The 23,448-nt window shown below is 39.8% G+C and overlaps 1 protein-coding gene across 1 annotated transcript in view; it reads left to right on the top strand.

The window, feature by feature from the left end:
* LOC103209945 (HORMA domain-containing protein 2-like) overlaps window positions 1–23,152 on the top strand; it is a 56,928-nt gene extending 33,776 nt beyond the window's left edge. The window contains exons 5-8 of the mRNA XM_007955866.2: window positions 5,478–5,545; window positions 9,513–9,664; window positions 9,835–10,088; window positions 23,048–23,152. Coding sequence (XP_007954057.2) covers window positions 5,478–5,545; window positions 9,513–9,664; window positions 9,835–10,088; window positions 23,048–23,152 — 579 coding nt within the window. The remainder of the gene's footprint in view (window positions 1–5,477; window positions 5,546–9,512; window positions 9,665–9,834; window positions 10,089–23,047) is intronic.
* The last annotated feature ends 296 nt before the right edge of the window (window positions 23,153–23,448 follow it).

Here is a 23,448-nt window from a genome sequence, read left to right as displayed (position 1 = left end):
GTGGATGAACTTGGAGGACATTATGCTGAGTGAAATAAGTCAATCACAAAAGGACAAAATATTGTATTGGTCCATTATTGTAAAAATCAGGGAAAGGTTTATCTATGGAAGGAAATTTTCTTTGTTGGTTACCCGGGGTGAGAGGGGAGGGGAGGGAACACTGTTAGATAGGTAGAGATAAGTATCGATTTGGGTGAAGAGAAGGGCGATGTACCAAATGTGAGTGATCAGTATCGTGGCACTAAGGAAGAGGAAGACATGGGGAGGTACATAGGAGGTACAGACAACAAGATGAACCCTTTTGCACATACAGTACTGTGTTGTCAGTGAAGGCAAACATGGGTGTATGGGTGGATAGATGGGTGGACAGGCTGAACTAGTAGGTATGTCTATGAAGTGGGGAGTGTACCCAAGACCATGTATAGGGTTGGCAGACAATGAATTCCCAGGTGTATAATAGAGCTGACAAGGGACAAGGTGTAGTCACTTCCTGGTCACAGCCAGCTACCCAGAGGGACCGAGTAGTTGAACCTGTGGGCTCAGGACCATAGTCACAGGGGACATCAAGTTCAATTGACATAACATACTGCACAAAACATTGTTCCACCTCCCACTTTCTTGAGTAGCAACTGGGATCTTAAAAGCTTGCAAGCAGCCACCTAAATGCAGTGATGGGTCTCTCCTCATCCAGAGCAAAGAAGAATGAAGAAAACTGAAAATTCATGGAAAGAATTAGTCCTAGCAACTGGTACACCATATGATCTGCAGCGTATACAACTATGAGACCAGAAGAACTAGATGGTGCCCAGCTACCAATGTCCACCACTTGGAGAGGGATCTATGTACGAGATCCTGGATAGAGAGGGAGAACAATGTGGAACAAAACTCAAAATCATTTGGAGAAAAAAAAAGGGGGGGACCAGGTTTGCTGGTCCGACAGAGCCTGGTGGAACCACTGAGACTATGTCTCTTAGCCGTCCTTCAGGTCTGGAATTGAACCCACATCGGTGGCTTCCAGCCAAGCAAAAGACAGGCATAGGAGTTAAACATTTACCTGAGGTAAATACACTCCTTGGAGAAAACAGTCATGGGAGAAAGAAAGGCTGTGTATGCACAGGGAGACAGCTCAGGGGGCAGGAGTGCATGGAGGGATGGACACAGGGAAGAGGTGACTATCGGGAGGAAGTGGGAAGGGAGCTGTTATATTGTGGTGAATTGTGGTCAGTGTCATGAGACAAAGTGTATGTGAACTGCTGTATGGAAAGTGAATTTGCTCTGTAAATTTTCACCCAAATCACCAAAAAAAAAAAAAAAAAAAAAAACCTTTGTAATACTAGCCCAAGCAGGGCAGAGGCCAAGCCAGCCAAGAGGCTCAAAGAGGTTGAGTGGCCGAGAGGCCAAGGACCACAAAACAGAAGCTGAAGAGATAAGGATCATGGGAATCGGAGCTGCATAGTCTTAAAGGATAGAATTATGCCTCTGGGGTCTCAAGGGGTGGGGCTGTAGCCTTTGGCATTTCAGAAGGTAGAGACACAGCCTCCTAGATTTCAGTGTCAGATCTTCATCAACTCATTTCCAGAGTGTGGGGCTGCCATTCACGAATGCCAGGGGGATGGGGCCAGATCCATTGCCTGATGCTGAGGAGGTAGGGCTGCCATACCCAAGGGGCAGAAGAACGGGACCTGCTAAGGCCAAAGGAGTGGAGTCACTACTCAGTTGAGTGAGGCGGATGGGAACGCCGAAAGCCAAGGGAGCAGAGTTGCCATCCCAGTGTACCTGGAAGGCAGCTGAAGCCTAGGCCCAAGGGATCTCTGCCCAGAGTCCAGATAGCATGGCCAACACTCACAGTGTGGAGGGCAGGGCCACTGTCTGGATGGTTCCAGAGAACAGAGGATTCTTTTCAAGCCTTGAGAGTTAGTGTAAATTGTTCTACTGGGTTACTCCTTGCTTCCCTCCAATTTCTTCCATTTGTAATGGAAATGTCTGCCTTGTGCCTGTTCTACCATTGTACTTTGGAAACAGATAAGCTGTATTCCAGATTTCACAGGTTCACAGATAAAGAGGAATTTTGCCCCAGCATGGAATTTGAAATTGGAGTTGATTGAAGACTTTTGGGATGATATGATGGGGTGAAAGTGTTTGGCGTATGGCAAGGATATAAAATTTGGGGACCAAAGGGTAGAATGTCATAGATTGAATTATATCCCCCTCAAATATGTGTCAGCTTGTCTGGGCCATAATTCTTGGTGGTTTGGCAGTTGCATAATTTTGCAGTTTTGTAATGATCAACCAATCACCTCTAAAGAGATTCAGGTGAGATACAACACCCTTTCTGAGGTCTCAGTCCTGATCTGATGTAAGAGAAGTTTCCCTGGGGTGTGACCTGCATCACCTTTTATCTTACAAAAAATAAAAAGAAAAGAGAAGTGAGCAGAGAAGGAGGGACCTCAGTACCACCAAGAAAGAAGAGCCAGGAGTGGTACAGCCTTTGGACCCAGGGTCCCCACACTGAGAACTTCCTAGACAGGGAGAGGTTGATGCCAAGACACATGAAGATCTCCAAGGAATGCTGCACCCACAGATGTTGAAAGGAGTCAAGGGCCTTCCTCCAGAGCCAGTGCTCTCAATTCAGACTTCTAGACTTGTAAATTGTAAGAAAATAAATTTCTGTTTGTTAAAGCCAGACACTTGTGGTATTTCAGGTACAGCAGCACAGGTAACTAGGATGCTTGTTCATAGTTCTTCATACCTTTACCTCTTCTTGTCTAGATTCCTTCCCTCTGCTTATTGAATCCCACTCATCCTCAGGCCAACTTAGGTCCAGATCCCCCGGGAAATCCTCCTTGGCTATTCTGTCCGTACTCCTTTATTCCTGTGTAAATTCCTTTTCTAGCAGCACCTCACAAGTTAATGCTCTCAGTTGAGCCATGCTGGTTACTTTATCTCCCCAACTAAGTTGTAAATTCTTGAGGACTAGAGTCTTACCTTGTTTTCTGTCTCCCAGAGTGAATGTCATGGCCCTGGCCCTGTAATAATCACTTCTGTCACTGAGTGGCAGCTGTGGCTGTAGCACAGAAATGGGAGGAGAAGCCTCTGTTCTGTCTTCTCAGTCCCCTCTCTTTATCTGCCTCCTTGCATGTTTCCATTCTTGCCTTTTCCTTTTTACTTGCTTTCAACTTTGCTTCTCTAAGCCTATGGATTTAGCCTGATGATAGCAACTGTAGATATTGCTTAACCTAACTGGTGGTGGTCAACACTAAACTAAGTATTTTTAGCCTTTAATAGCCTTTCATTGCAAGAAAGGTGATCTTAAAGCAATGCCAATCACTCTGATCCTGCATTAGTTTACTAGGGCCACCATAACAAAGTACCACAAGTTGGATGGCCTACAAAAAGAGAATCTATTGTTGCACAGTTCTAGAAGCTAGTATTCTGAATTCAAGATGTTGGCAAAGACACGTTCATTTGGAAGGCTCTATGGAAATTTCTGGGAGCTCTCGTAGTGTAGTGCCTAAGGCACTTGACTGCTAACCAGAAGGCTGGCAGTTCAAACCCACCAGCCACTCCTCAGAAGGAAGATGGGGCAGTCTACTTCTGTAGTGATACCACCTCGGAAACGCAAGGAGGGGTCAGTATGAGTCGGGTCCCACTTGAGGGCACATAACAACAACACCATGAAAATTTCCTTCCTTGTTTCTCTCAGCTTCTGGTAAACCCAGGCATTCCTTGGCTTGCAGCTGCAACATCACTCCTTCCTCACATGGCCAGCTTTCCTCCATCTGTCTGTCTACGTCTCTTCACCTCTTTTAAAAGTGTAGCACTCAGGTTAGACCAAGACCTACCCTACTCCAGAATGGCCTCTTGTTAACTAAGAGCCTCTTTAAAGTCACTTTCCCAAGCAGGTCCCTGGCCATCTTCCCTCTCTTCGTCTCTGTGTGTCTCTTCACCTCTTCTACAAAAAGCACTCAAATTAGATTAGGACTCACCCTACTCCTGAATGGACCGCTGTTGACTGATAACATCTGTAAAGACTGTATTTCCAAACTAGGTCACTGGACATCTTTCCTTTGTCTGTCTCTCCTCTGGCTACCATCTTCCCTCTGTCTGTTCTCTGTGTCTCTTCATCTCTTTTACATGGATACTACTCAGTTTAGACTAGGGTCTGCCCTACTCCAGAATGGCCTCCTGTCAGCATCTTATAGATGCTATTTCCAAATGAGGTACCAGGGATTTGGACTTCAACATATCCTTTTGGAGGACACAATACAATGCATGTCACATCCTTAGAATACTTCAGTGGCCTGGTTTACCTAAAATAATATCTAAACTTCTTACTGGGGCTAACAAAGCCCTCTGTAGCCTTATCTACTATACTGTCCATGCTCACCAATCTCTAACCACTTGGCCTTCTCTGTGATCCTAGAACAGGCCAAGCTTCTGGGAACTTTTGCATTGCTGTCCCTACTGCCTGAGTTGCTATCCCTACCCACATCCACCCCTCTCTCCTGCATCTGCACATGACCACCTCTTGTCACCAAGGCTCAGCTCAAACATTATCTCTTCAATGAGACCTTCCTTGGCCCTTTCAAACCAAATCCGCACCTCTGTCCTAATGTACTCTCTATCACATCATCTGCTTTGTAGTCTTCACAGCATGTATCACTATATGAAATTATTTGGTTTACTTATTTATTGACTGTCTCCCTCACCACACTGTATATTCTAGAAATACAGGGACATTTTCTTTCATGTTCACCACTGTGACTCCAGTGCCTGATACAAAGTAGGTGTTCAGTAATTATCTGTTACATGAATGAATGTTTCCTCAACTGGTTCCACTGTCATTGACCTACACTGATTCAGATACTTGACTCTGTGCATTAGTTTCTCCAACTATAAAATAGTAATGGTAGCATTTGCCGCCTAAGTCATGTTTAACATGGAGGAGAAAAATTATTTTTATATCTGAAAATATTATTCTTTAATAATGCAATAGTGTAAAACAGGTATGTAGGAAGTGTAGTTGGTATACAGTGAAAATTTTCTTTGCTTCTCAGGTGAGATTCTGGATTTATTTATTTATTAGGGTTTTTTGTTTTGTTTTTGTTTTTTAAATTATAGTTTGAGTGATAGTTTACAGAGCAAATTAGTTTTCCTTTCAACAGTTTATACATATTTATATGTTTTTTCTGGCATTGGTTGCAGTCCCTTCATGTAACTGCACTTTCCCCTTTTCTTCCCTTGGTTCCTGATTTCCGTTCATCCTTTCATGCCCCGTCTTGCCTTCTGAGCTTTGGTTTTTAGCAAATGCTGCCCTTTTGATCTCGTATAGTTAATTCATCTGAAAAGTACATTCCTACTTGTTGTTACTCACTTTATAGGCCTGTTTATTTTTTAGCTGAAAGTTAATCCCTGGAGTTGAGTTCAGTTCTAGGCTTTAAAGTAATTTCTTTCTCTATTCCTTTTAATGTTTCTAGAAAGTGACCGAGATATACCAGTTCAAATTCAAATACACAAAAGAAGGAGCCACTATGGATTTCAACAGGTAGAATCTAATTGTTTAATGCATATGATAAATATATGGGGTTGAGGTAAACATAAGCTTCTTGAAGCCAGAGTTATACTGCTTTTGTAACTTCCCTACCAACTGTACAGAAAACTATTATCATTATAAAAGACTGTATTTTTTTTTTTTTAATTTCTGAAATCCACAGATGAAGCTGGGGGTGTAGAGGCTTTCTCCTTTCCTTTTTCTCTTCAAAAGTAGTGTTTCTAGGATCTAAGACAAGTTTAGTGGGTAAAGTTCCAAGTCCCAAGGCAGAAAGTCCTACTTTAAACCCTAGCTCTATTACTTGCCATATAACTATGGTTAGGTAACTCAAGCTCCCTAAATAGTAGTGTTCTAATACCTGCATTGTGGAACTAATAGTACTGCCTACCTCAGAGTCACTGTGGTTGTTATAATGCATGTATAAAGCTTTACCCATGCCGGCATCTGATAAGCACTCAATCAATGGTACCTCATGGTAGTGGTGATTATGGTGGTGGTCTTTGGAGGCACAGCAGCAGAAATTATAAGGCTGTCTACATGGTGCTGGTTGAAGAGCTTTGTAAGACTCTGTCCAGTAACCCGAAGTTTCTCAATTTCTGTATGAATATACCAATCTTCTCAGACTTCAGTATAGCCAGACAGTGCCTGAGGTAGGTAGATGAAACCCCTGAATTATTTGCCTGCAGACACAGACAGTGTCATCTGCTTATCCCAGTGATAGATACCATTTTCCTATGTGTGTCCTTGTATGGAAAGGCAAGAAAGCACTGTGTTTTCCTTTCATGTCTAAAATTCTGAGTTTTAGATATATGAATGTATTAAATAGCAAGGTCAAGGATATTTTCTTACCAGATTCCAAGTGCAGCTGTTTTACTGAGGCATAACATTTATTAGTCATTGTACCAAAAAGAATTAGTTAATGTTCAGCCATGTCAGGAGGTGGCATATGATCAAGAACTAGTGATACTGAAGGAAGAAATCCAAGCTGCACTGAAGGCATAGGTGAAAAACGAGACTCCAGGAATTGATGGAATACCAATTGAGGTGTTAGAACAAACAGATACAATGGTGGAAGCACTCGCTTCCAAGTATGCCAAGAAATTTGGAAGATAGCTAAATAGCCAACTGGAAGAAATCCATATTTGTGCCCATTCCAGCAGAATGTGGAAATTATCAAACAATATCATTCATATCACACACAAGTAAAATTTTGCTGAAGATCATTTTTAAAGTTTGCAGTAGTACATCACAAGAAAACTGACTCAAGCTGAATTTAGAAGAGGACATGGAATGAAGGATATCATTGCTGATGTCAGACGGATCTTGGCTGAAAGCAGAGAATGCCAGAAAGATGTTTACTTATATTTTACTGATTATGCAAAGGTATTTGATTATCTGGATCATAAGAAATTATGGATAATATTGGGAATAATGGGAATTGCAGAACACTTAATTGTGTTCATGTGGAATCTGTACATAGGCCAAGAGGCAGTCGTTAGAACAAAGGGATACTGTGTGGTTTAAAATCAGGAAAGGTATGTGCCAGGGTTTTGTCCTTTCACCATACTTATTCAGTCTCTATGCTGAGCAGATAATTCAAGAAGCTGGACTATACGAAGAAGAACACAACATCAGGATTGAGAGAAGATTCATTAACAACCTGTGATATGCTTGCCTGAAATCAAAGAAGACTTGAAGCACTTACTGATGATGAAGATCAAGGGCTATAGCCTTCAGCGTGGATGACATGTCAACATAAAACAAAAATCCTCATAATTAGACCACAGAACAACATCATGATAAATGGAGAAAAAATTGAAGTTGTCAAGGATTTCATTTTACATGGATCCACAGTCAGCACCCATGGAAGCAGCAGTCAAGAGATCAGATGACATCTTAGAGGGTCACTGTGAGTCAGAATCAGCTTGACGATAATGAATTCAGTTTGGTGCTTTGGGTTCGGCAGTTTACAGATTATACAGCACTTTTCATTCATATTATCTCATGTAAAATAGCTGCATTTTATTCTCTAAAATTCAAACATAAGTACTACTGGCAAGATGACAACCAGATTGATGTCTTTTGCTGTGAAGGTAAGCACTAAAACAAAAATGGCTAAATTCGGGTACTAAGGAGGAGAAAAGGTAATGTACATTACTGATTTCCTAGAAACCTAAAGTACACATTTGTTTAAATAACTGTTGCCACAAAATTATCTTATCAACTCTTCCATAGTAAACATAAGTTCTCCTCTGGAAGAATCCAAGGGAGTTCTGAATTTGATTTTACTGATGTATCCTGAAGGATCCCATGAGTTACATGGCTGTAGCCCTTTACTCTGGTTACTACCTTCAGATTTGTTAGATCAAGCTTATGAAGCTTTATTTCAAGTTTGTTCAAAATTGAAAGAGAAGATAGTATTTTCAACTACTAAATGTTTGCTTTATGAATTTACACTGCTTTCAAAGAGTTTCTCTGCTATTCATAAGGTTTTCCCTGGCCAATTCTTTGAGAAGTGGATGGCCTCTTCCTTCTTCCTAGTCTGTCTCCATCTGTAACTCCAAAGAGTTAGAGCGATGCCCAGTGGTTTATTTACTTAGAATTATCTTTTCAGTATTGAGTGCTTATTGTGTGCAGGAAAAAAAAAAAAAAAAAACCAACTCACTGCTGTCAAGTTGCTTTGACTCATAGCGACCCTTCCTTGGGTTTCTGAGGAGGTATTTCTACAAAAGTAGATCACCCAATCTTCCTTCTGAGGAGTGGCTGGTGGATTTGAACTGCCAGCCTTCTGGTTAGCAGTCAGATGTGTTAGGCACTATGCCACCTATGTGCAAGGCACTGTGAAAATATGTTCTTTCCTGAAAATTACTCAAATGTGAAACTAATTGGAGAAGAAAACTTTGGAGAGAAATAAAAACTTCTTAGAGTTGGAAGATAATTTAGTCTAATATATTCATTCCTGAATTAATTCAACAAATGTTTATTGAGTACTTACTGTAGCTGGGCCCTAAACTAGGTATTGTGGAGATGAGAGATACAGCCACTCACTGTCCAGTAGTAAACAGACAAACAGTTATCCTGAGGGGTAGGGTGTGGAGCTTATCAGGGAAAATTTCCTTGAAGAAGGGACACATGAGCTAGGTATTAAAGATGAATTCAGAAGACTCTGGAGTAGGAAAAGTACATTCTAAGCAAAGTGAGTAGCATATGCAAATGAATGTGAGTGAGAGGAATCTGGGTAGTAACTTCAGATGAAGGTGAAGGTGAAGTCAGGGCTGGTCATGAAAAGCATGGTACACAAGCATTCTCAAATTTAATGGAGAAATAGAAGAATTTTAAGTGACACAAGCTGATTTTCCTATTAGGAGTATTATTATTAGGGATATTATGTGGGCAGTGGTATGGAGAATATTTAGCAGTAAGGACAAGAAACAAAGTGGGAAGAATAGCTAGATAGACATTGTGGTAATCTGTTCAAGAAATGAGAAGGATATGTCTTTGGCAGATAACCAGGTGGTAGAAAGGCCCAGAGCTGGGATTGATTCTGTAGTTGGGGAAGTGTAGAAATGTCTGTAAGCTTATTGCACAAATGAGCCAACTGACTTAGAGTGTCTAAATGACTTCACCAGTACCATTCATCTAGTTAGCAGTATAACCAGGTCTTTTAATTCCAAATCTATTACTAGCACTATTACAGTACTTGGTTATTTGTAAATCAAATTTTTAATATCAGGTCATATTTGAAATGCTTTAGGGGAACTTGCTACTGCTGTATCCTTTGTATACATGTTTAAAAAAAGTATAATTACTCCACTAATTTATATTCTAAAAATAGTCTGAATAATGTTCTGATGCTTAATGTATATTAATTTGATCATGCAATCAAAATTTTTGTTCTTTTTGGAATATATTGTCAATACTGCATGTCTGAAAGTACACTGTTTCCCCTCTGTGAGTATAGCAGCAGTACAAGCTTTGAAAGTGGGACAAACAGTGAAGATATTAAGAAAGCCAGCATTCTACTGATCCGTAAACTATATATACTTATGCAACACCTTGGACCCCTTCCGAATGACGTTATACTTACTATGAATCTTCACTACTATAATGAGGGTGAGTAGAGACCGCTAATCAAATTCTTAAATGTTGGACTAATATTTTATGTAAATAAAAGTATTTTAGAAGCATCTGGAAGAGATGTCTTTGCTACAAATGGAAAATTAATCTGAATTGTTCTATTGAAACACATTCCTTCATGGCTTTCTGATCTTTTTGTTTTGCAGTGACTCCACATGATTACCAGCCTCCTGGTTTTAAAGAAGGGGTCAACTCACACTTCCTGTTATTTGAGGGGGAGCCCATCAACCTGCAAGTGGGATTGGTCTCCACTGGCTTTCACAGCATGAAAGTGAAAGTCACAACTAAGGCCACCAGAGTGTGTGATTTGGAGAACAATCTCTTTCAGGAGAATGGCACTACTGAGATTGCCCATCAAGGCCTAGACTGTGATGATGATGAGGAGGAGTGCAACAATCATGTAAGGCAATACTTACTGATCCTCTGTTGCTTCAGTTCAACATGATTGATGGTTTTCAGTTTCTTCTCTGGTCATGTCATAGTAACAGAGTCCAGTGGAGTGTGTCAGGTATAAAAACTGAAACAAAACTAGCCCTTGACCTCCTGGAGTTTTTAGTTTAAAAAAGCACTGTCTTCAAGAAGATAAACTTTGTTAAATGAAATTAACTATGACTGTGAATGGAAAAAGATACTTTTTTTTGTTAAAGGGACCCATAAATTTGGAAAATCTGTGGGTTTTCTTTCATTTATAAATAAATCATTTTTCCAATTTTTTATTGCGGTAAAATATATGTAACTTAAAGTTAGCATTTTAACCATTTTTAAGTTTACAGTTTGGTGGCATTAAGTACATTGATAATGTTGTGTAACCGTCACTACTATCTATTGCTATCTATGTAGAAATATCTAAATAGATATTTCTATCTATTTTTTATTATCTCAATCAGAAACTCTATACTCATCAAACAATAACTTCCCATGACATCCTCTCCCCAGCCCTTAGTAACCTCTATTCTACTTTCTGTACATGTGCACAAGTGTCTCTAGGGAAATACCTAAGAGTCCTAGGGTTTCCACATTTTCAACTTTATTAGGTAATGCAAAACTGTTTCTTAAAATGGTTGTACCAATTTATATCAGGGATTGGAACCAGTTCAAAATGGTTCCATAGTGTTTTCAACTTTATTAGGTAATGCAAAACTGTTTCTTAAAGTGGTTGTACCAATTTATATCAGGGATTGGAACCAGTTCAAAATGGTTCCATAATTGCCGTCATAAACAAGGGCCATATAAGTGTTGCATAGCAACCAAATCTATTGTCGTTGGTACTTGGATCTGAGTAGGAAACAAATAGCTGTGTTCCACTCCAAGATGGCAGCCTTTGAATGTGTGCTGTTCTCCAGAGTTCTGTCAATAATGTTTCTCTCCAAAAGTCCTGCCACAGCACTGAAGAAGAGGAAGATGCAAAGAGGTACACAAAGGGTACAGACAACAAAGATAAACCCTTTGACATATACAATACTGCACTGTCAGTGATAACAAACATTAATCTGTGGGTACATAGATAGGCAGACAGGCTGAATGATTGATATGTCTAGGCAAAAGGGAATATACCCATGACCATATATTAGGTTGGCAGAAAGTATTTCTACATACATATTTGTATGTGCAGTAAGAATGTCCAGATAACTAGAACTAATGGAGGAAAGGTTATGATAACTTCTTAGCCACAACCAGCCACCCTGAGGGAGTGAGCTGTTGGACCTGTAGGCTTGGGACCATGGTTGTGGAGGACATCAAGGTCAATTGGCATAACATACTACACAAAAACATTGTTCTACATCCTACTTTGGTGAGTAGCGACTAGGGTTGTAAAAGCTTGCAGGCAGCCATCTAGATGCAACAATGGATCTCTCCTCATCCAGAGCAAAGAAGAATGAAGAAAACCAAAGACACATGGAAACCATTAGCCCAAGGGAACCTCAGCCATGAGAACCTCAACCTATATGACCATGAGACCAGAAGAACTAGATGGTGCCCAGCCACCACTGTCAGCCACTCAGAAAGAGATCAGTGCAGGAGATCCTGGATAGAGTGGGAGAACAGTGTGGAACAAAACTCAAAATCATAAAAAAAAGACCTAGTTTACTATTTACTGGTCTTATAGAGCCTGGTGAGACCCCTGAGACTATGGCCCCCAGTTACCCTTCAGGTCTAGAATTGAACTCATTCCCATGGCTTCCAGCCAAACAATAGACAGGCATATGGGGTGAACATTCACACCAGGTAGATACACTTCCTTAGAGCAATCAATCATGGGAGAACAGAAGGGCTGTGTTTAGGCAGGGAGATAGCCCAGGGAACAGGAATGCACAGGAAAGAAGGACAAAGGGAAGAGGTAACTAGGGGAGGAGGTGCGAAGAAAGCTGTTACATTGTGGGGAATTGTAGTGTTGCTGCAATTTTGTCATGAAACAAAATATGTATGAACTGTTGTATGGAAAATGAATTTTCTCTGTGAACTTTCACCCAAATCACAATAAAAATTTAAGAAAAAACAAAAACAAGTTCTGCCACAGTACTTCCTCCTGAAAGTTTCAGAAGCCTGATGAAGGAACTTGGATTATTGTCAGGGCTCTGGAGAACAACACACATTCAAAGTGTCAAACATTCAGCATTGTTTCCTCCTCAGGTCAAAATACCATGTGTGACAGATTTGGTTGCTATGCAGTGCATATGCAGCCCTTGTTTATGATGGCAATTACTGAACCATTTTGCCCTGAATACTCTACCAACAGTGGATGAAAATGCTTTACATTCTTGTCAACACATATTATTGTCAGAGTTTATGTTTTTTGCCAGTCTGCTGGATGTTAAATGATAATGCGTCCTGATTTAATTTGAATTTCCCTGATTATTAGTGAGTTTGAACATCTTTTCGTGTTTTTTGGCCTTTCTGGTTTTCTTGTATTTAAACTAGCTGTTAAATCATTCATGCATTTTTCTGTTACATTATTTGTCTTTTCCTCATTGATTTTAAAAATATGCTCAGAATAATAATTCCTTTGCAATTATATAAGGCACACTGGTGGCATAGTGCCTAAGGCATTTGACCACTAACCAGAAGATTGACAGTTCGAACCTACCAGCCACTCCATGGAAGGAAGACTGGGTAATCTACTTCTGTAAAGATTTACCACCTCAGAAAGGCAAAAGGGATATGAGTTGAAATTGACTCGATGGCAGCGAGTTTGGGTTTTTTTGTTTGTTTGTTGTTTTGCAATTACATGTTTCGATTTTTTCAGGTTTTTTATTTGTATTTTCACTTTAAGATGTCCTTTGATAAAGTGAAGTTCTTAATTTTAATGTACTCAAATATTTTCCTTTGATAGGTATTTTGGATATCCTTAAGAAATCCTCCTCTATATGAGGTCATTAGTAGTATTCTCTCACATTTTATTCTCTTACATTTCTCTTACATTTTAAACTTTATTTAAAAGTTTTAAAGTTCATCTTTTCACATTTAAGTTTTTAATCCACTTGGAGTTTATTTTCATTTGTGGTGTGAGGTAGACTAGACTCCTTTAACATTTTAAATTCAAGAATAATATACAAACCTAAAAATATTCACATCATAATGATACAGCCCAACAAATATTCACAGACTGACCAGGACCAGGGCGAGGTAAGCAGCGAACCCGGAGACTAATTGAAGGAGGCACTTCCTTCCAGGTGTCAAGAGTGAGTGCCTCTTTAAATTGTACGCTGTAGGTATCTTGCTTGCTTCACCCTAGTGCCAGTCCTGCTAAATACAAATGTGAAATCAGCACTAGGATCAAAAAATAGAATACTAGCAGCCCCTAGAAAACCTAGTCTTACTTTGCGTCACTGTTCTAACCAACAGGATTACCACTACCCTGACTTCCATTAGCATAGTTTCTCTTGTTTTGATTTCATAGACACAAATCATAGATTATGAATTCTTTTTTTCACTCAACATTATGTTACAAGATTAATCCATATTCTTGTATGTTATTGTAGACCATTCTCATAATTTATTTGTCCATTTTGTTGTTGATGGCTGCAGCTGTTCTTTTTTTTATCATCTTCTTGTTTGTGTTTTACTGATTATGCAAAGACATTTGATTGTGTGTACCGTAACAATTATAGATAATGTTATGAAGAATGAGCATCCAGAACACTTAATTGTGCTCACGCAGAATACATAGTTTAAGAAGCAGTCATTTGAAGAGAACAAGAATATACTGTGTGATTTAAAATTGGAGAAAGTGTGCTGTGGGGTTGTATCTTTTCACCTTATTTATTCAATGTCTATTCTGAGCAAATAATCCAAGAAGCTGAATTATACTCACTCCTCACTCATTGACATGATTAGATTCCCAAGACCAGGTTGTTATGCAAAAATTGGCATATAGGAAAATGGAGGATGACCATATCATTACATAACTGCCAAATTACATAATTACGTATGTGCTGTATTACATCATTACATAACTGCCAAACTACTGGGAATCATGGCCTAGCCAAGTTGACACATAACCTTAACCATGACAACCAGTGTTATTCTTGCCTCATACCTAGGCATTCGTTACTGCCAGATGTATATTGTTAATACATAAAATCGTCAGATAGTAGATTTTTTACTATCTTAATAAATGCAAAATGTTAGATAATGAGATAGCCAATAAGTGAGGGGTAGGTGTATATGAAGAAGAATGTGGAGAAAGACTCATTAAGAACCTGTGATATGCACATGATACAACTTTGCATGCTGAAAATGAAGATGACTTCAAGCACTTACTGATGAAGATCAAAACCTTCATTATAGATTGCACTTGAACATGAAGAAAATGAAAATCCTCATAACTGGGCCCATAAACAACATCATTATGGACAGTAAAGAAACTGAATTTGTCAAGAATCAACAATCACTACCCATGGAAGCAGCAGTCAAGAAATCAAACAACGTATTGCATTGGGAAAATATGGAACAAAAGACCTCTTTAACTGTTAAAAAGCAAAGTTACCACTTTGAGGAGTAAGGTGTGCTTGACCCGACCAATGGCGTTTTCAGTTGCTTTATGTGCATGTGAATGCTGAACAATTAGAAAGGAAAACTGAAGAAGAATTGATGCATTAGAATTGTGATGTTGGTGAAGAATACTGAGTATACCAGAAAGCAGTGTGGACAAAGCAGTCCTTGAGAAAGTACAGCCAGAATGCTCCTTATAATCAAAGATGGTGAGACTTCATCTTACTTAACTCTGGACACATCATCAGGAGGGACTAGTCATTGGAGAAAGCCATCATGCTTGATAAAGCAGGGGGTCAGTGAAAAAGAGGGCGACTCTCAATAAGATGGATTGACCCAGTGGCTGCAGCAGTGGGCTCAGACATAGCAGCGATTGTCAGGATGGCTGTATTCTAATGTCAAAACTCATCTACGTCCACTTACAGGAATCACGATCGGCACAAAGCTGATTCCTGTGAGATGGAGATCAGCATAACTCCTGTCTCCAACTTTTTCACCATGTCAGACATCAGCCATCTCCCACACAGCACTCTTTGTTTCTTTGCTAGGTTCCGTAATTTGTTACAGTGGCCACACAGACTGGAATTTCTGTCTACTCCCAAGTTTAGAGAGACGTACTCTTTATCTTTTTCTCTACAAGGGGGAAATAACTACAGAAACAGAAGATATTTCTTAAATCATAAGAGATCTGCAGAGATAACTTCATACCAAAAAATATGAATACCACATCTTTTTCTTGCCTACTTCCAGGTACCTAGGGAGCTCTGGTGGTATAGTGCCTAAGGCATATGTCTGCTAATCAGAAGGCTGGCAGTTCAAACCCACCAACCACTCCCTGGAAGGAAGGTTGAGCAATCTAATTCCGTAGTGTTACTGCCTTGGAAACCCAAGGAGGGGTCGCTATGAGTTGGATCCAACTTGACGGTAGTGCGTTGTGTTGCGTTCAGATATTCATGATTTTTGTTATGAAATTATCTATGGAGTCTTCTGTAATTTTATAAATACCTTCTGTTTCTGTAGTTATTTCTCTATTTTCATTTTGGTGTTGATTATTTGTGCCCCATTTGTATTTTTTATTCATCTTTTTGAAAAGTCATCTTGCTTTGTGTGCTGATCATTTCTGTTGCTTGTTCTGTTTGTTTTCTATTTCTAGTTCTTTTAGTCTCAGGGTAGAGGAGACCAAGGTTCATATAACCAATTAGTCCTGTAGACTAGTTTCTTTTCTGAATTTTGGGTTTTCTTCTTTCTCTTTTGCTCCAGGTGAGTAGAAATCAATAATTATATCTTAGATGGCCACACACACAAGCTTTTAAGAACCCAAATGCTTCTCACCAAACTAAGGTATAGAACATAAACTTTATGAACTATATTAATGCCAATTGATCAAGTTGTCCCATGAGACTATGGCCCTAAGACCAGTCCCATGAGGTAACTGGTTATGTCCAAGAAGTATCAGTGTCTATGACTCCTACTTGACGTTGATTGTTGATCCAAATAGAATGAAATCATTGACAGCTTCAATTTTTCTCTATTTATCATGATGTCAATATGAATCCTTTCATTTAATTATCCTATTTTCAGTACTATAACCCTGTCTTCAACTGTGCTTTCTGTCCTACTATCCAAAGATCTCTTATTGCCTTGCCCAGAGAATTCAACCTGTCATTAAAAATATATATATAGTGATTTGGGTGCATACTTACAAAGCAGATTTGTTTCCTTCTCAGCAGTTCACTGCCGCAGGCATCTTGTTTTTCTTCCTCTGCTTGTGTATTTGGGTTATGCTTGATAGCTATTTATGCCATAAATTAGGGCCCCTAGGTTTGCCCCTATTGTATTTTTGATTAACTTTATAGTTTGGGGATTTCCATTGAAGTCTTTGATCCAGCTTGAGTTCGTTTTTGTATATGGGGTGAGGTATGGGCCTTGTTTCATTTTTCTGCAGGTGGATATCCAATTTTGCCAGCACCTTTTGTTTGGGAGCTCTGGTGGCATAGTGCCTAAGGCATTTGACTGCTAACCAGAAGGCTGATGGTTCAAACCTACCAGCCACTCCTCAGAAGGAAGATTGGGCAATCTACTTCCGTAGAGATACTGCCTAGGAAACCCAAGGAGGGGTCACTATGAGTCGGATCCAACTCAACAGCAGTGAGTTTGGTTTGGTTGGTTTATTTGTTAAAAAAGCTACCTCTCCCCAATTTAATGGGGTTTGGCCCTTTGTCAAACATCAGCTGTCCATTGATAGATGGGTCTGTTTTTTGCATTCTCAGCTCTGTTCCATTGGTCTATTTGTCATTGTACCGATACCACACTGTTTTGACAACTGTGGCTGTATAGTAGGTTTTGAGATCTGGGAGTGTGAGACCTCTGTTTCGGTTACCTAAGGCCATTCTGACAAGAATATACCACAAATAAGATGGCTTTAACAAACGGGAGTTTATTCTCTTATAGTTTGGAGGCTTTAAGTCCAAGTTCAAGGTGTCAGGCTTTAGAGGTTGGGTGAAAGCCCTCAACCTTGGGCTTTAGCTCTGCCTTCTGCTCCCATCTCACTGAAGCTGGAGGCCTTTCTTCACTCAGCTGCTGACAGCTGAGACTGACAAGCCCAAGGTTGACACGTAAAAAGGCATAGTCCCAGTGTTACCAAACCACACGGCAGGCCATTGAGTCAAGTCCATTGAAAGTCCCAAAGTCCGCAGAGCATAGCAGGCTGCTGAACAGTGACACGGCTACATGCTTTAGGCATGCCATCAGCCTAAAGACTATTCCCAAAGCTGCTGCTTATATATGGGAAACAGACCACATCTCTAAAGCAGCTACTCGGCTTTTGTGGTAGATCCCACCATGGAGTTGATTGCCAGTCTCATCATGGGGAATAACTGCCATCAGCTGCCCAGCCACTCAACCAGGTCCAGCCAAGTTGATGTACAACCTGAACTACCACAACCTCCTACTTTGTTTTCCTTCTTCCACAGTGCTTTGCTTATCAGAGGTCTCTTTTCTTTTCCATATGAAGTTAGTGATTGGTTTTCCCATGTCCTTAAAGAATGTTGATGGAATCTGCATTGGGATTGCATTGGATGTATAGATTGCTTTGGGCAGTATTGACATTTTCACAATATTCAGTCTTCCTACCCATGAGCATGGCATGTTCTTCCATTTATGTAGGTCTCTTGTAGTTTCTTGTAGTAGTGTTTTGTAGTTTTCTTTGTATAGGTCTTTTATGTCCCTGGTAAGATTAATTACTATGTATTTTACCTTTTTGGTAGCTATTGTAAATAGTATTGTTTTCCTTATTTCTTCAGAGGCCTGTTTTTGTTGATGTAGAAGAATCCAACTAATTTTTCTGTGTTGACCTTGTATCCTGTCACTTTGCTGAACCTTTCTATTAGTTCCAGTAATTTTTTCTTGCTGAGTCTTTTGGGTTTTTTATGTGTAGGATCATGTCATCTGCAAATAGAGATAGCTTTACTTCTTTTTTTGCTAGTTTGGATGCCTTTTATTTCTCTTTCTTGACTTATTGCCCTGGCTAGGACTTCCAATACAATGTTAAATAGAAGTGGTGTTAGAGAGCATCCTGCTCTGGTTGCCATTTGCAAGGGGAATAATTTGAGTCTTTCTCCATTGACAGTAATGTTGGCTGTTGATTTTGCATATATTCTCTTATTATCTTGATGATTTTCCCTTCTATTCCTATTTTACTGAGAGTTTTAAACAGGAATGGGTGTTGGACTTTGTCAAATGCCTTTTCTGCATCAATTGACATGATCACATGGTTATTTTCTTTATTTATGTGATGAATTACGTTGATTGTTTTTCTGATGTTGAATCATCCTTGCATACCTGGTGTGAATCCCACTTGTTTATGATGTATTATTATTTTTGACATGTTGTTGGATTTTGTTGGCTAGGATTTTGTTGAAGATTTTTGCATCTATATTCATGAGGGATACTAGTCTGTAGTTTCCCTTTTTAGTGGTTTCTTTTCCTGGTTTTGGTATCAGTGTCATGCTTGCTTTGTAGAATGAATTTGGGAGTATTCCATCCTTTTCTATGTTCTGGAATAGTTTGAGTAGTACAGGTGTCAGCTCTTCTCAGAACAACTGATAGAATTCTCCAGTAAAGCCATCTGGGCCAGGGCTTTTTTTTGTGGGGAGTTTTTTTTATTACCTGCTCAGTTTCTTCTTGTTATGGGTCTGTTCAAGTATTCTGTCTCAGACTGGGTTAAGTTAGGTAGGTCTTGTGTTTCTAGAAATGTGTCCATCTCTTCCAGGTTCTTAAATCTGTTGGAATACAGTTCTTAATAATAATCTATTATCTTTCTTTATTTCACTTGGTTCTGTTGTGATATTGCCCGCCCTTTTCACTTATTATTCATGTTATTTGCATCTTCTCTTTCTTTTCTTTTGTTGAATTTGCCAGGGTTTTGTCGATTTTGTTAATCTTTTTCAAGAACCAGCTTCTTGTCTAGTCAATTTTCTCTATTGTGTTTGCTTTTTGCTATTTCTGTGCTGATGTTTATTATTTCCTTTCTTCTGGATACTGAAGGGTTTTTTGTTTTTGTTTTTGTTCTTTTTCTAATTGTTGGAGTTGTTGAGTTTAAGTGTTGATTTTGATTCTTCTTTTTTGATGTGTATGTTTATTGCTATAAATTGACCTCTGTGTACTACTTTCATTGTGTCCCAAAGGTTTTGTTAAGTTGTATCTTGATTCTCATTTATTTCTAGGAATTTTTATTTCACACTTTATTTCTTCTGTTACCCAGTAGTTTTTGAGCAGTGTTATTATTCAGTTCCTACATATTTGATTTTCTTTTTCCTTGGTCTTCCTATTATTGATTTCTAATTTTATAGCTTATTGAGCCAAGAAGATGCTTTGTAGTATTTCAGTATTTGTAAATTTATTGAAGCTTGTTTTATGGCCTAACATATTAAACCTCTGATTTTATGCTAGAGTGGGAGAGAGGCAACTGTATCATTCTTCAGAGTTGGGGAGGAGATCTAAGGACTCTAACTGCTTCATAAATTTCTTTCAGTGGATTTTCCTTATTTTCTGTCCTTTATCCATCCCTTTTATCAACTATTCCCAAAACGCATGGTGCTAAAAATTTCCTCCACCATATGTCTGTCATTTTGTCATACTGTGGTGGCTTGCAGGTTGCTGTGAGGCTGGAGGCTATGCCACCAATATTTCAAATACCTTCAGGGTCACCCATGGTGGACAGGTTTCAGCAAAGCTTCCAGACTAAAACAACCTCAGAAGAAGGAAAGGGCCATCCTCTCAAAGGATTGGCCAGTGAAAACCTTATGAGTAGCAGTGATGCTGTGTCTAATATGTTACTGGAAAACTTTATGAATAGCCCTGAAACATTGTGTGATACAGTGCCAGAAGATGAGCTTCTCAGGTCAGAAGGCACTCAAAATATGACTGAAGAAGAGCTCCCTCCTCAGAGTAGAGCTGACCTTAATGATGTGGATAGAGTAAAGCTTTCAGGACCTCCATTTGCTGATGTGGTACATCTCAAAGATGAGAAGAAACAGCTGCAAACATCCATTAAAAATCAGAACATGGAATGTACAAAGTATGAATCTAGGAAAATTGGAAGTTGTCAAAAATGAAATGGAATCCATTGAGATCAATATCCTAGGCATTAGTGAGCTGAAATGGTCTGGTTCTGGCCATTTTGAATCAGACAACCATATGATCTGCTATGCCAGGTATGACATATTGAAGAGGAATGGTGTGGCATTTGTCATGAAGAATGTTTCAAGATCTGTCCTGAAATACAATGCTGATGGTGATAGGATACTATCCATACTCCTCCTACAAGGAAGGCCAGTTAATACTACTATTATTCAATTTTCTTTATGTTGAGGTGTAATTCATACCACAGACTGTAGTCTTTAATCTTCATCAGTAAGTGCTTCAAGTCATCTTCACTTTCAGCAAGCAAAGTTTGTGTCATTTGCATATCACAGGTTGTTAATGAGCCTTCCTCCAATCCTGATGCCACATTCTTCATATATTCCTGCTTCTTGTATCATTTGCTCAGCATACAGATTGAATAAGTATGGTGAAAGGATACAACCCTGACACACTCCCTACCTGATTTTAAACCATGCAGTATCCCCTTGTTCTGATAGAATGACAGTCTCCTGCTCCATGTACAGGTTCCTGATGAGCACAATCAAGTGTTCTGGAATTCCCATTCTTCTTAATGTTATCCATAATTTGTTGTGATCCACACAATTGAATATTTCTGCATAGTCAATAAAACACAAACATATTTCTGGTATTCTTTGCTCTGAGCCAAGATCCATCTGACATCAGCAATGATATCCCTTGTTCTACATCCTCTTCTGAATCCAGCTCGCATTTCTGAAAGTTCTCTGTCAATATACTGCTGCAACCATTTTTAAATTATCTTCAGCAAAATTTTACTTGAGTGTTGTTGTTGTTATGTGTCATCGAGTTGGACCTGACTCATAGCGAACCCCTCCTTGGGTTTCCAAGGCAGTATCACTATGGAAGTAGATTGCCCCATCTTCCTTCCAAGGAGTGGCTGGTGGGTTTGAACCATCAGTGTTCTGGTTAGCAGTCAGATATTAATGATATATTGTTCGATAATTTCCACATTCTGTAGGATCACCATTCTTTGGAATGGGTACAAATATGGATCTCTTCCAGTCAGTTGGCCAGACAGCTGTCTTCCAAATTTCTTGGCATAGATGAGTAAGTGCCTCCAATGTGGCATCCGTTTGTTGAAACATTTCATTACATATTCTGTCAGTTCCTGGAGGCTTGTTTTTTGCTAATTCCTTCAGTGCAGCTTTGACTTCTTCCTTAAATATGATTGGTTCTTGATCATATGCCACCTCCTGAAATGGATGAACACTGACCAATTCTTTTTGGTACAGTGACTCTGTGTATTCCTTCTATCTGCTTTTTATGTTTCATGCAACATTCAATATTTTGCCCATAGAATCTTTCAATATTGCAATTTGAGGTTTGCAACAACTCAGGACCCAGTTCTTTGATCAGAACAGCCTCTTCTTAGCCATGCCTGCAGGCAGGTCTCTCTCTGACCCTCGGCCTCTTAACCTAGCCTCTGCTTTGCTCGGGCAATTGTTATAAAGCTCTTTTAGCTCTGTCAGTAAGTGTCCAGAGGCACCCCACTCCACCAGCAAGCCTTCTGGCTGAAGGCACTCAGCTTTCTCACTGGGTGGGCTGGGAGTCCATGGCCCTCTTTTGGGCTCATCTCCTGGTTCTGCTGCCTCTGCAGCCACCATTTCTCAGCCACTGCTTCTTGCCATCTTTTATCACCTCCAGTGTTACAGCTCTCTGTCTCCTGGGTCTAGGAGGTTCCCAGTGCAGGGACCCCAGGCCTGAAGGCCATGCTCTGCTTTCATCTCTTCTTCTTTGTTGCAGTCAGGTCCCCCCTTTCTCTCTCTGGGATGGAAAAATTGACTGTAGACCTTATTTACATGGCCCCACCCCCCACAAGGGTGGAATGCACCTTATTTACAATGTTGGCAAGCTACCTGCTCCCCTTGGCGGGCCACAAACACCTCATTTGCATATCCCATCCAGTCTTTTGGTGGGAGTTTTACAAGACTCTGGCTAGAAGGTCATATTAATTAATTTTCTGTAGTGCAATATCTCATTTCATTCTCCTACCAAAGAAAGAAGACATGGAAAAACTTTTCCTCCCATCTAGTGGCTGGAAAATATAAAAATGTCCTTTATATGTTTCTTGAAATTCAGGGATTAGGGTTCACTCAGTTAAGCAAAGATACATTCTAAAATCCTTACCAAAGCTGAGCTTAAGGATGAATTGTATATTATGGATACATACTATGGATGTATCCAGAATACACAATTAATCAATAATGGCTGCTTTTTGCCGATCAGGAGGGTCATGGTCCTCCCTAATCCACTAATCTGAATTTATGGTAGAAAAGGCAAGGCTACAGGTGTCTGTGAACTGACAGTGGGATTTAAATTGTATTTGCCTCTAAAGGACTCTTTACATTTAGATCCTAAATCTCTCCTGACCCTTAGCTCCTTCTTGCTGCCCCGCAACCTTGACAGTCCTTCCCTCAAGAGTTGGATGTGCTAAATTCACTAGAGAGAGCCAAGAAGCTGTCCCTGGAGTTGGCGGTCTCCAGGGGCCGTAAGCTCCTGGAACTTGGAATACCAGACTCTGATGCTGGCAGCAGGGCCTTTGTGCAGGGCCAGCCTGCCCGTGGGAGAGCAGGTTTGGATCCCTTACGCAGCTGGCGGGATTAATGTTGCTCTGCCCATCTTGTGTGTGCTTTGTGTAGATGTCAGACTCTTGATTGAATTGTGCTTCTCTCATAATCCTCACAGATTCAAAGCACAGATTTGGGATACAGCCAGCACAGTTTGGAGAGCTCCAGGAAGAGGAGGAAGGTCAGCGAACCAGTGAAACTCTTCATCCCTAACAGAAAATGAAAGCTAGATGCCTTCACTTCACGACATTTACTTAAAAGTGATTTCATTTTGCAGTAAACATGCATGAACTGTCTTAGTAGGAAAATAAGTTTCTGTCATCAAAACCTTTTTATGGATTTGTTGCTTAACGTTTTTAGTCCATTTACTAAGTGCTGAATTACTGGGTAGGACATAGGCTCACTTTACCATAAGGAAACAAGCTCACTGGAGTGGCCTTGGGACAGCATTATTTTGAGGTGGAGTTAAAGATGAGAAACCCTTCATGTCTGTAAAAGAACCACAGCAGCTCTTTCTAA

Source organism: Orycteropus afer, unplaced genomic scaffold (genome assembly GCF_000298275.1).
Source record: "Orycteropus afer afer isolate SDZICR_OR568_19922 unplaced genomic scaffold, OryAfe1.0 scaffold00542, whole genome shotgun sequence".
NCBI classification, from domain to species: domain Eukaryota; kingdom Metazoa; phylum Chordata; class Mammalia; order Tubulidentata; family Orycteropodidae; genus Orycteropus; species Orycteropus afer.
Note: the sequence above shows the minus strand (reverse complement) of the source record. Positions and strands in the feature narration are given on the sequence as shown.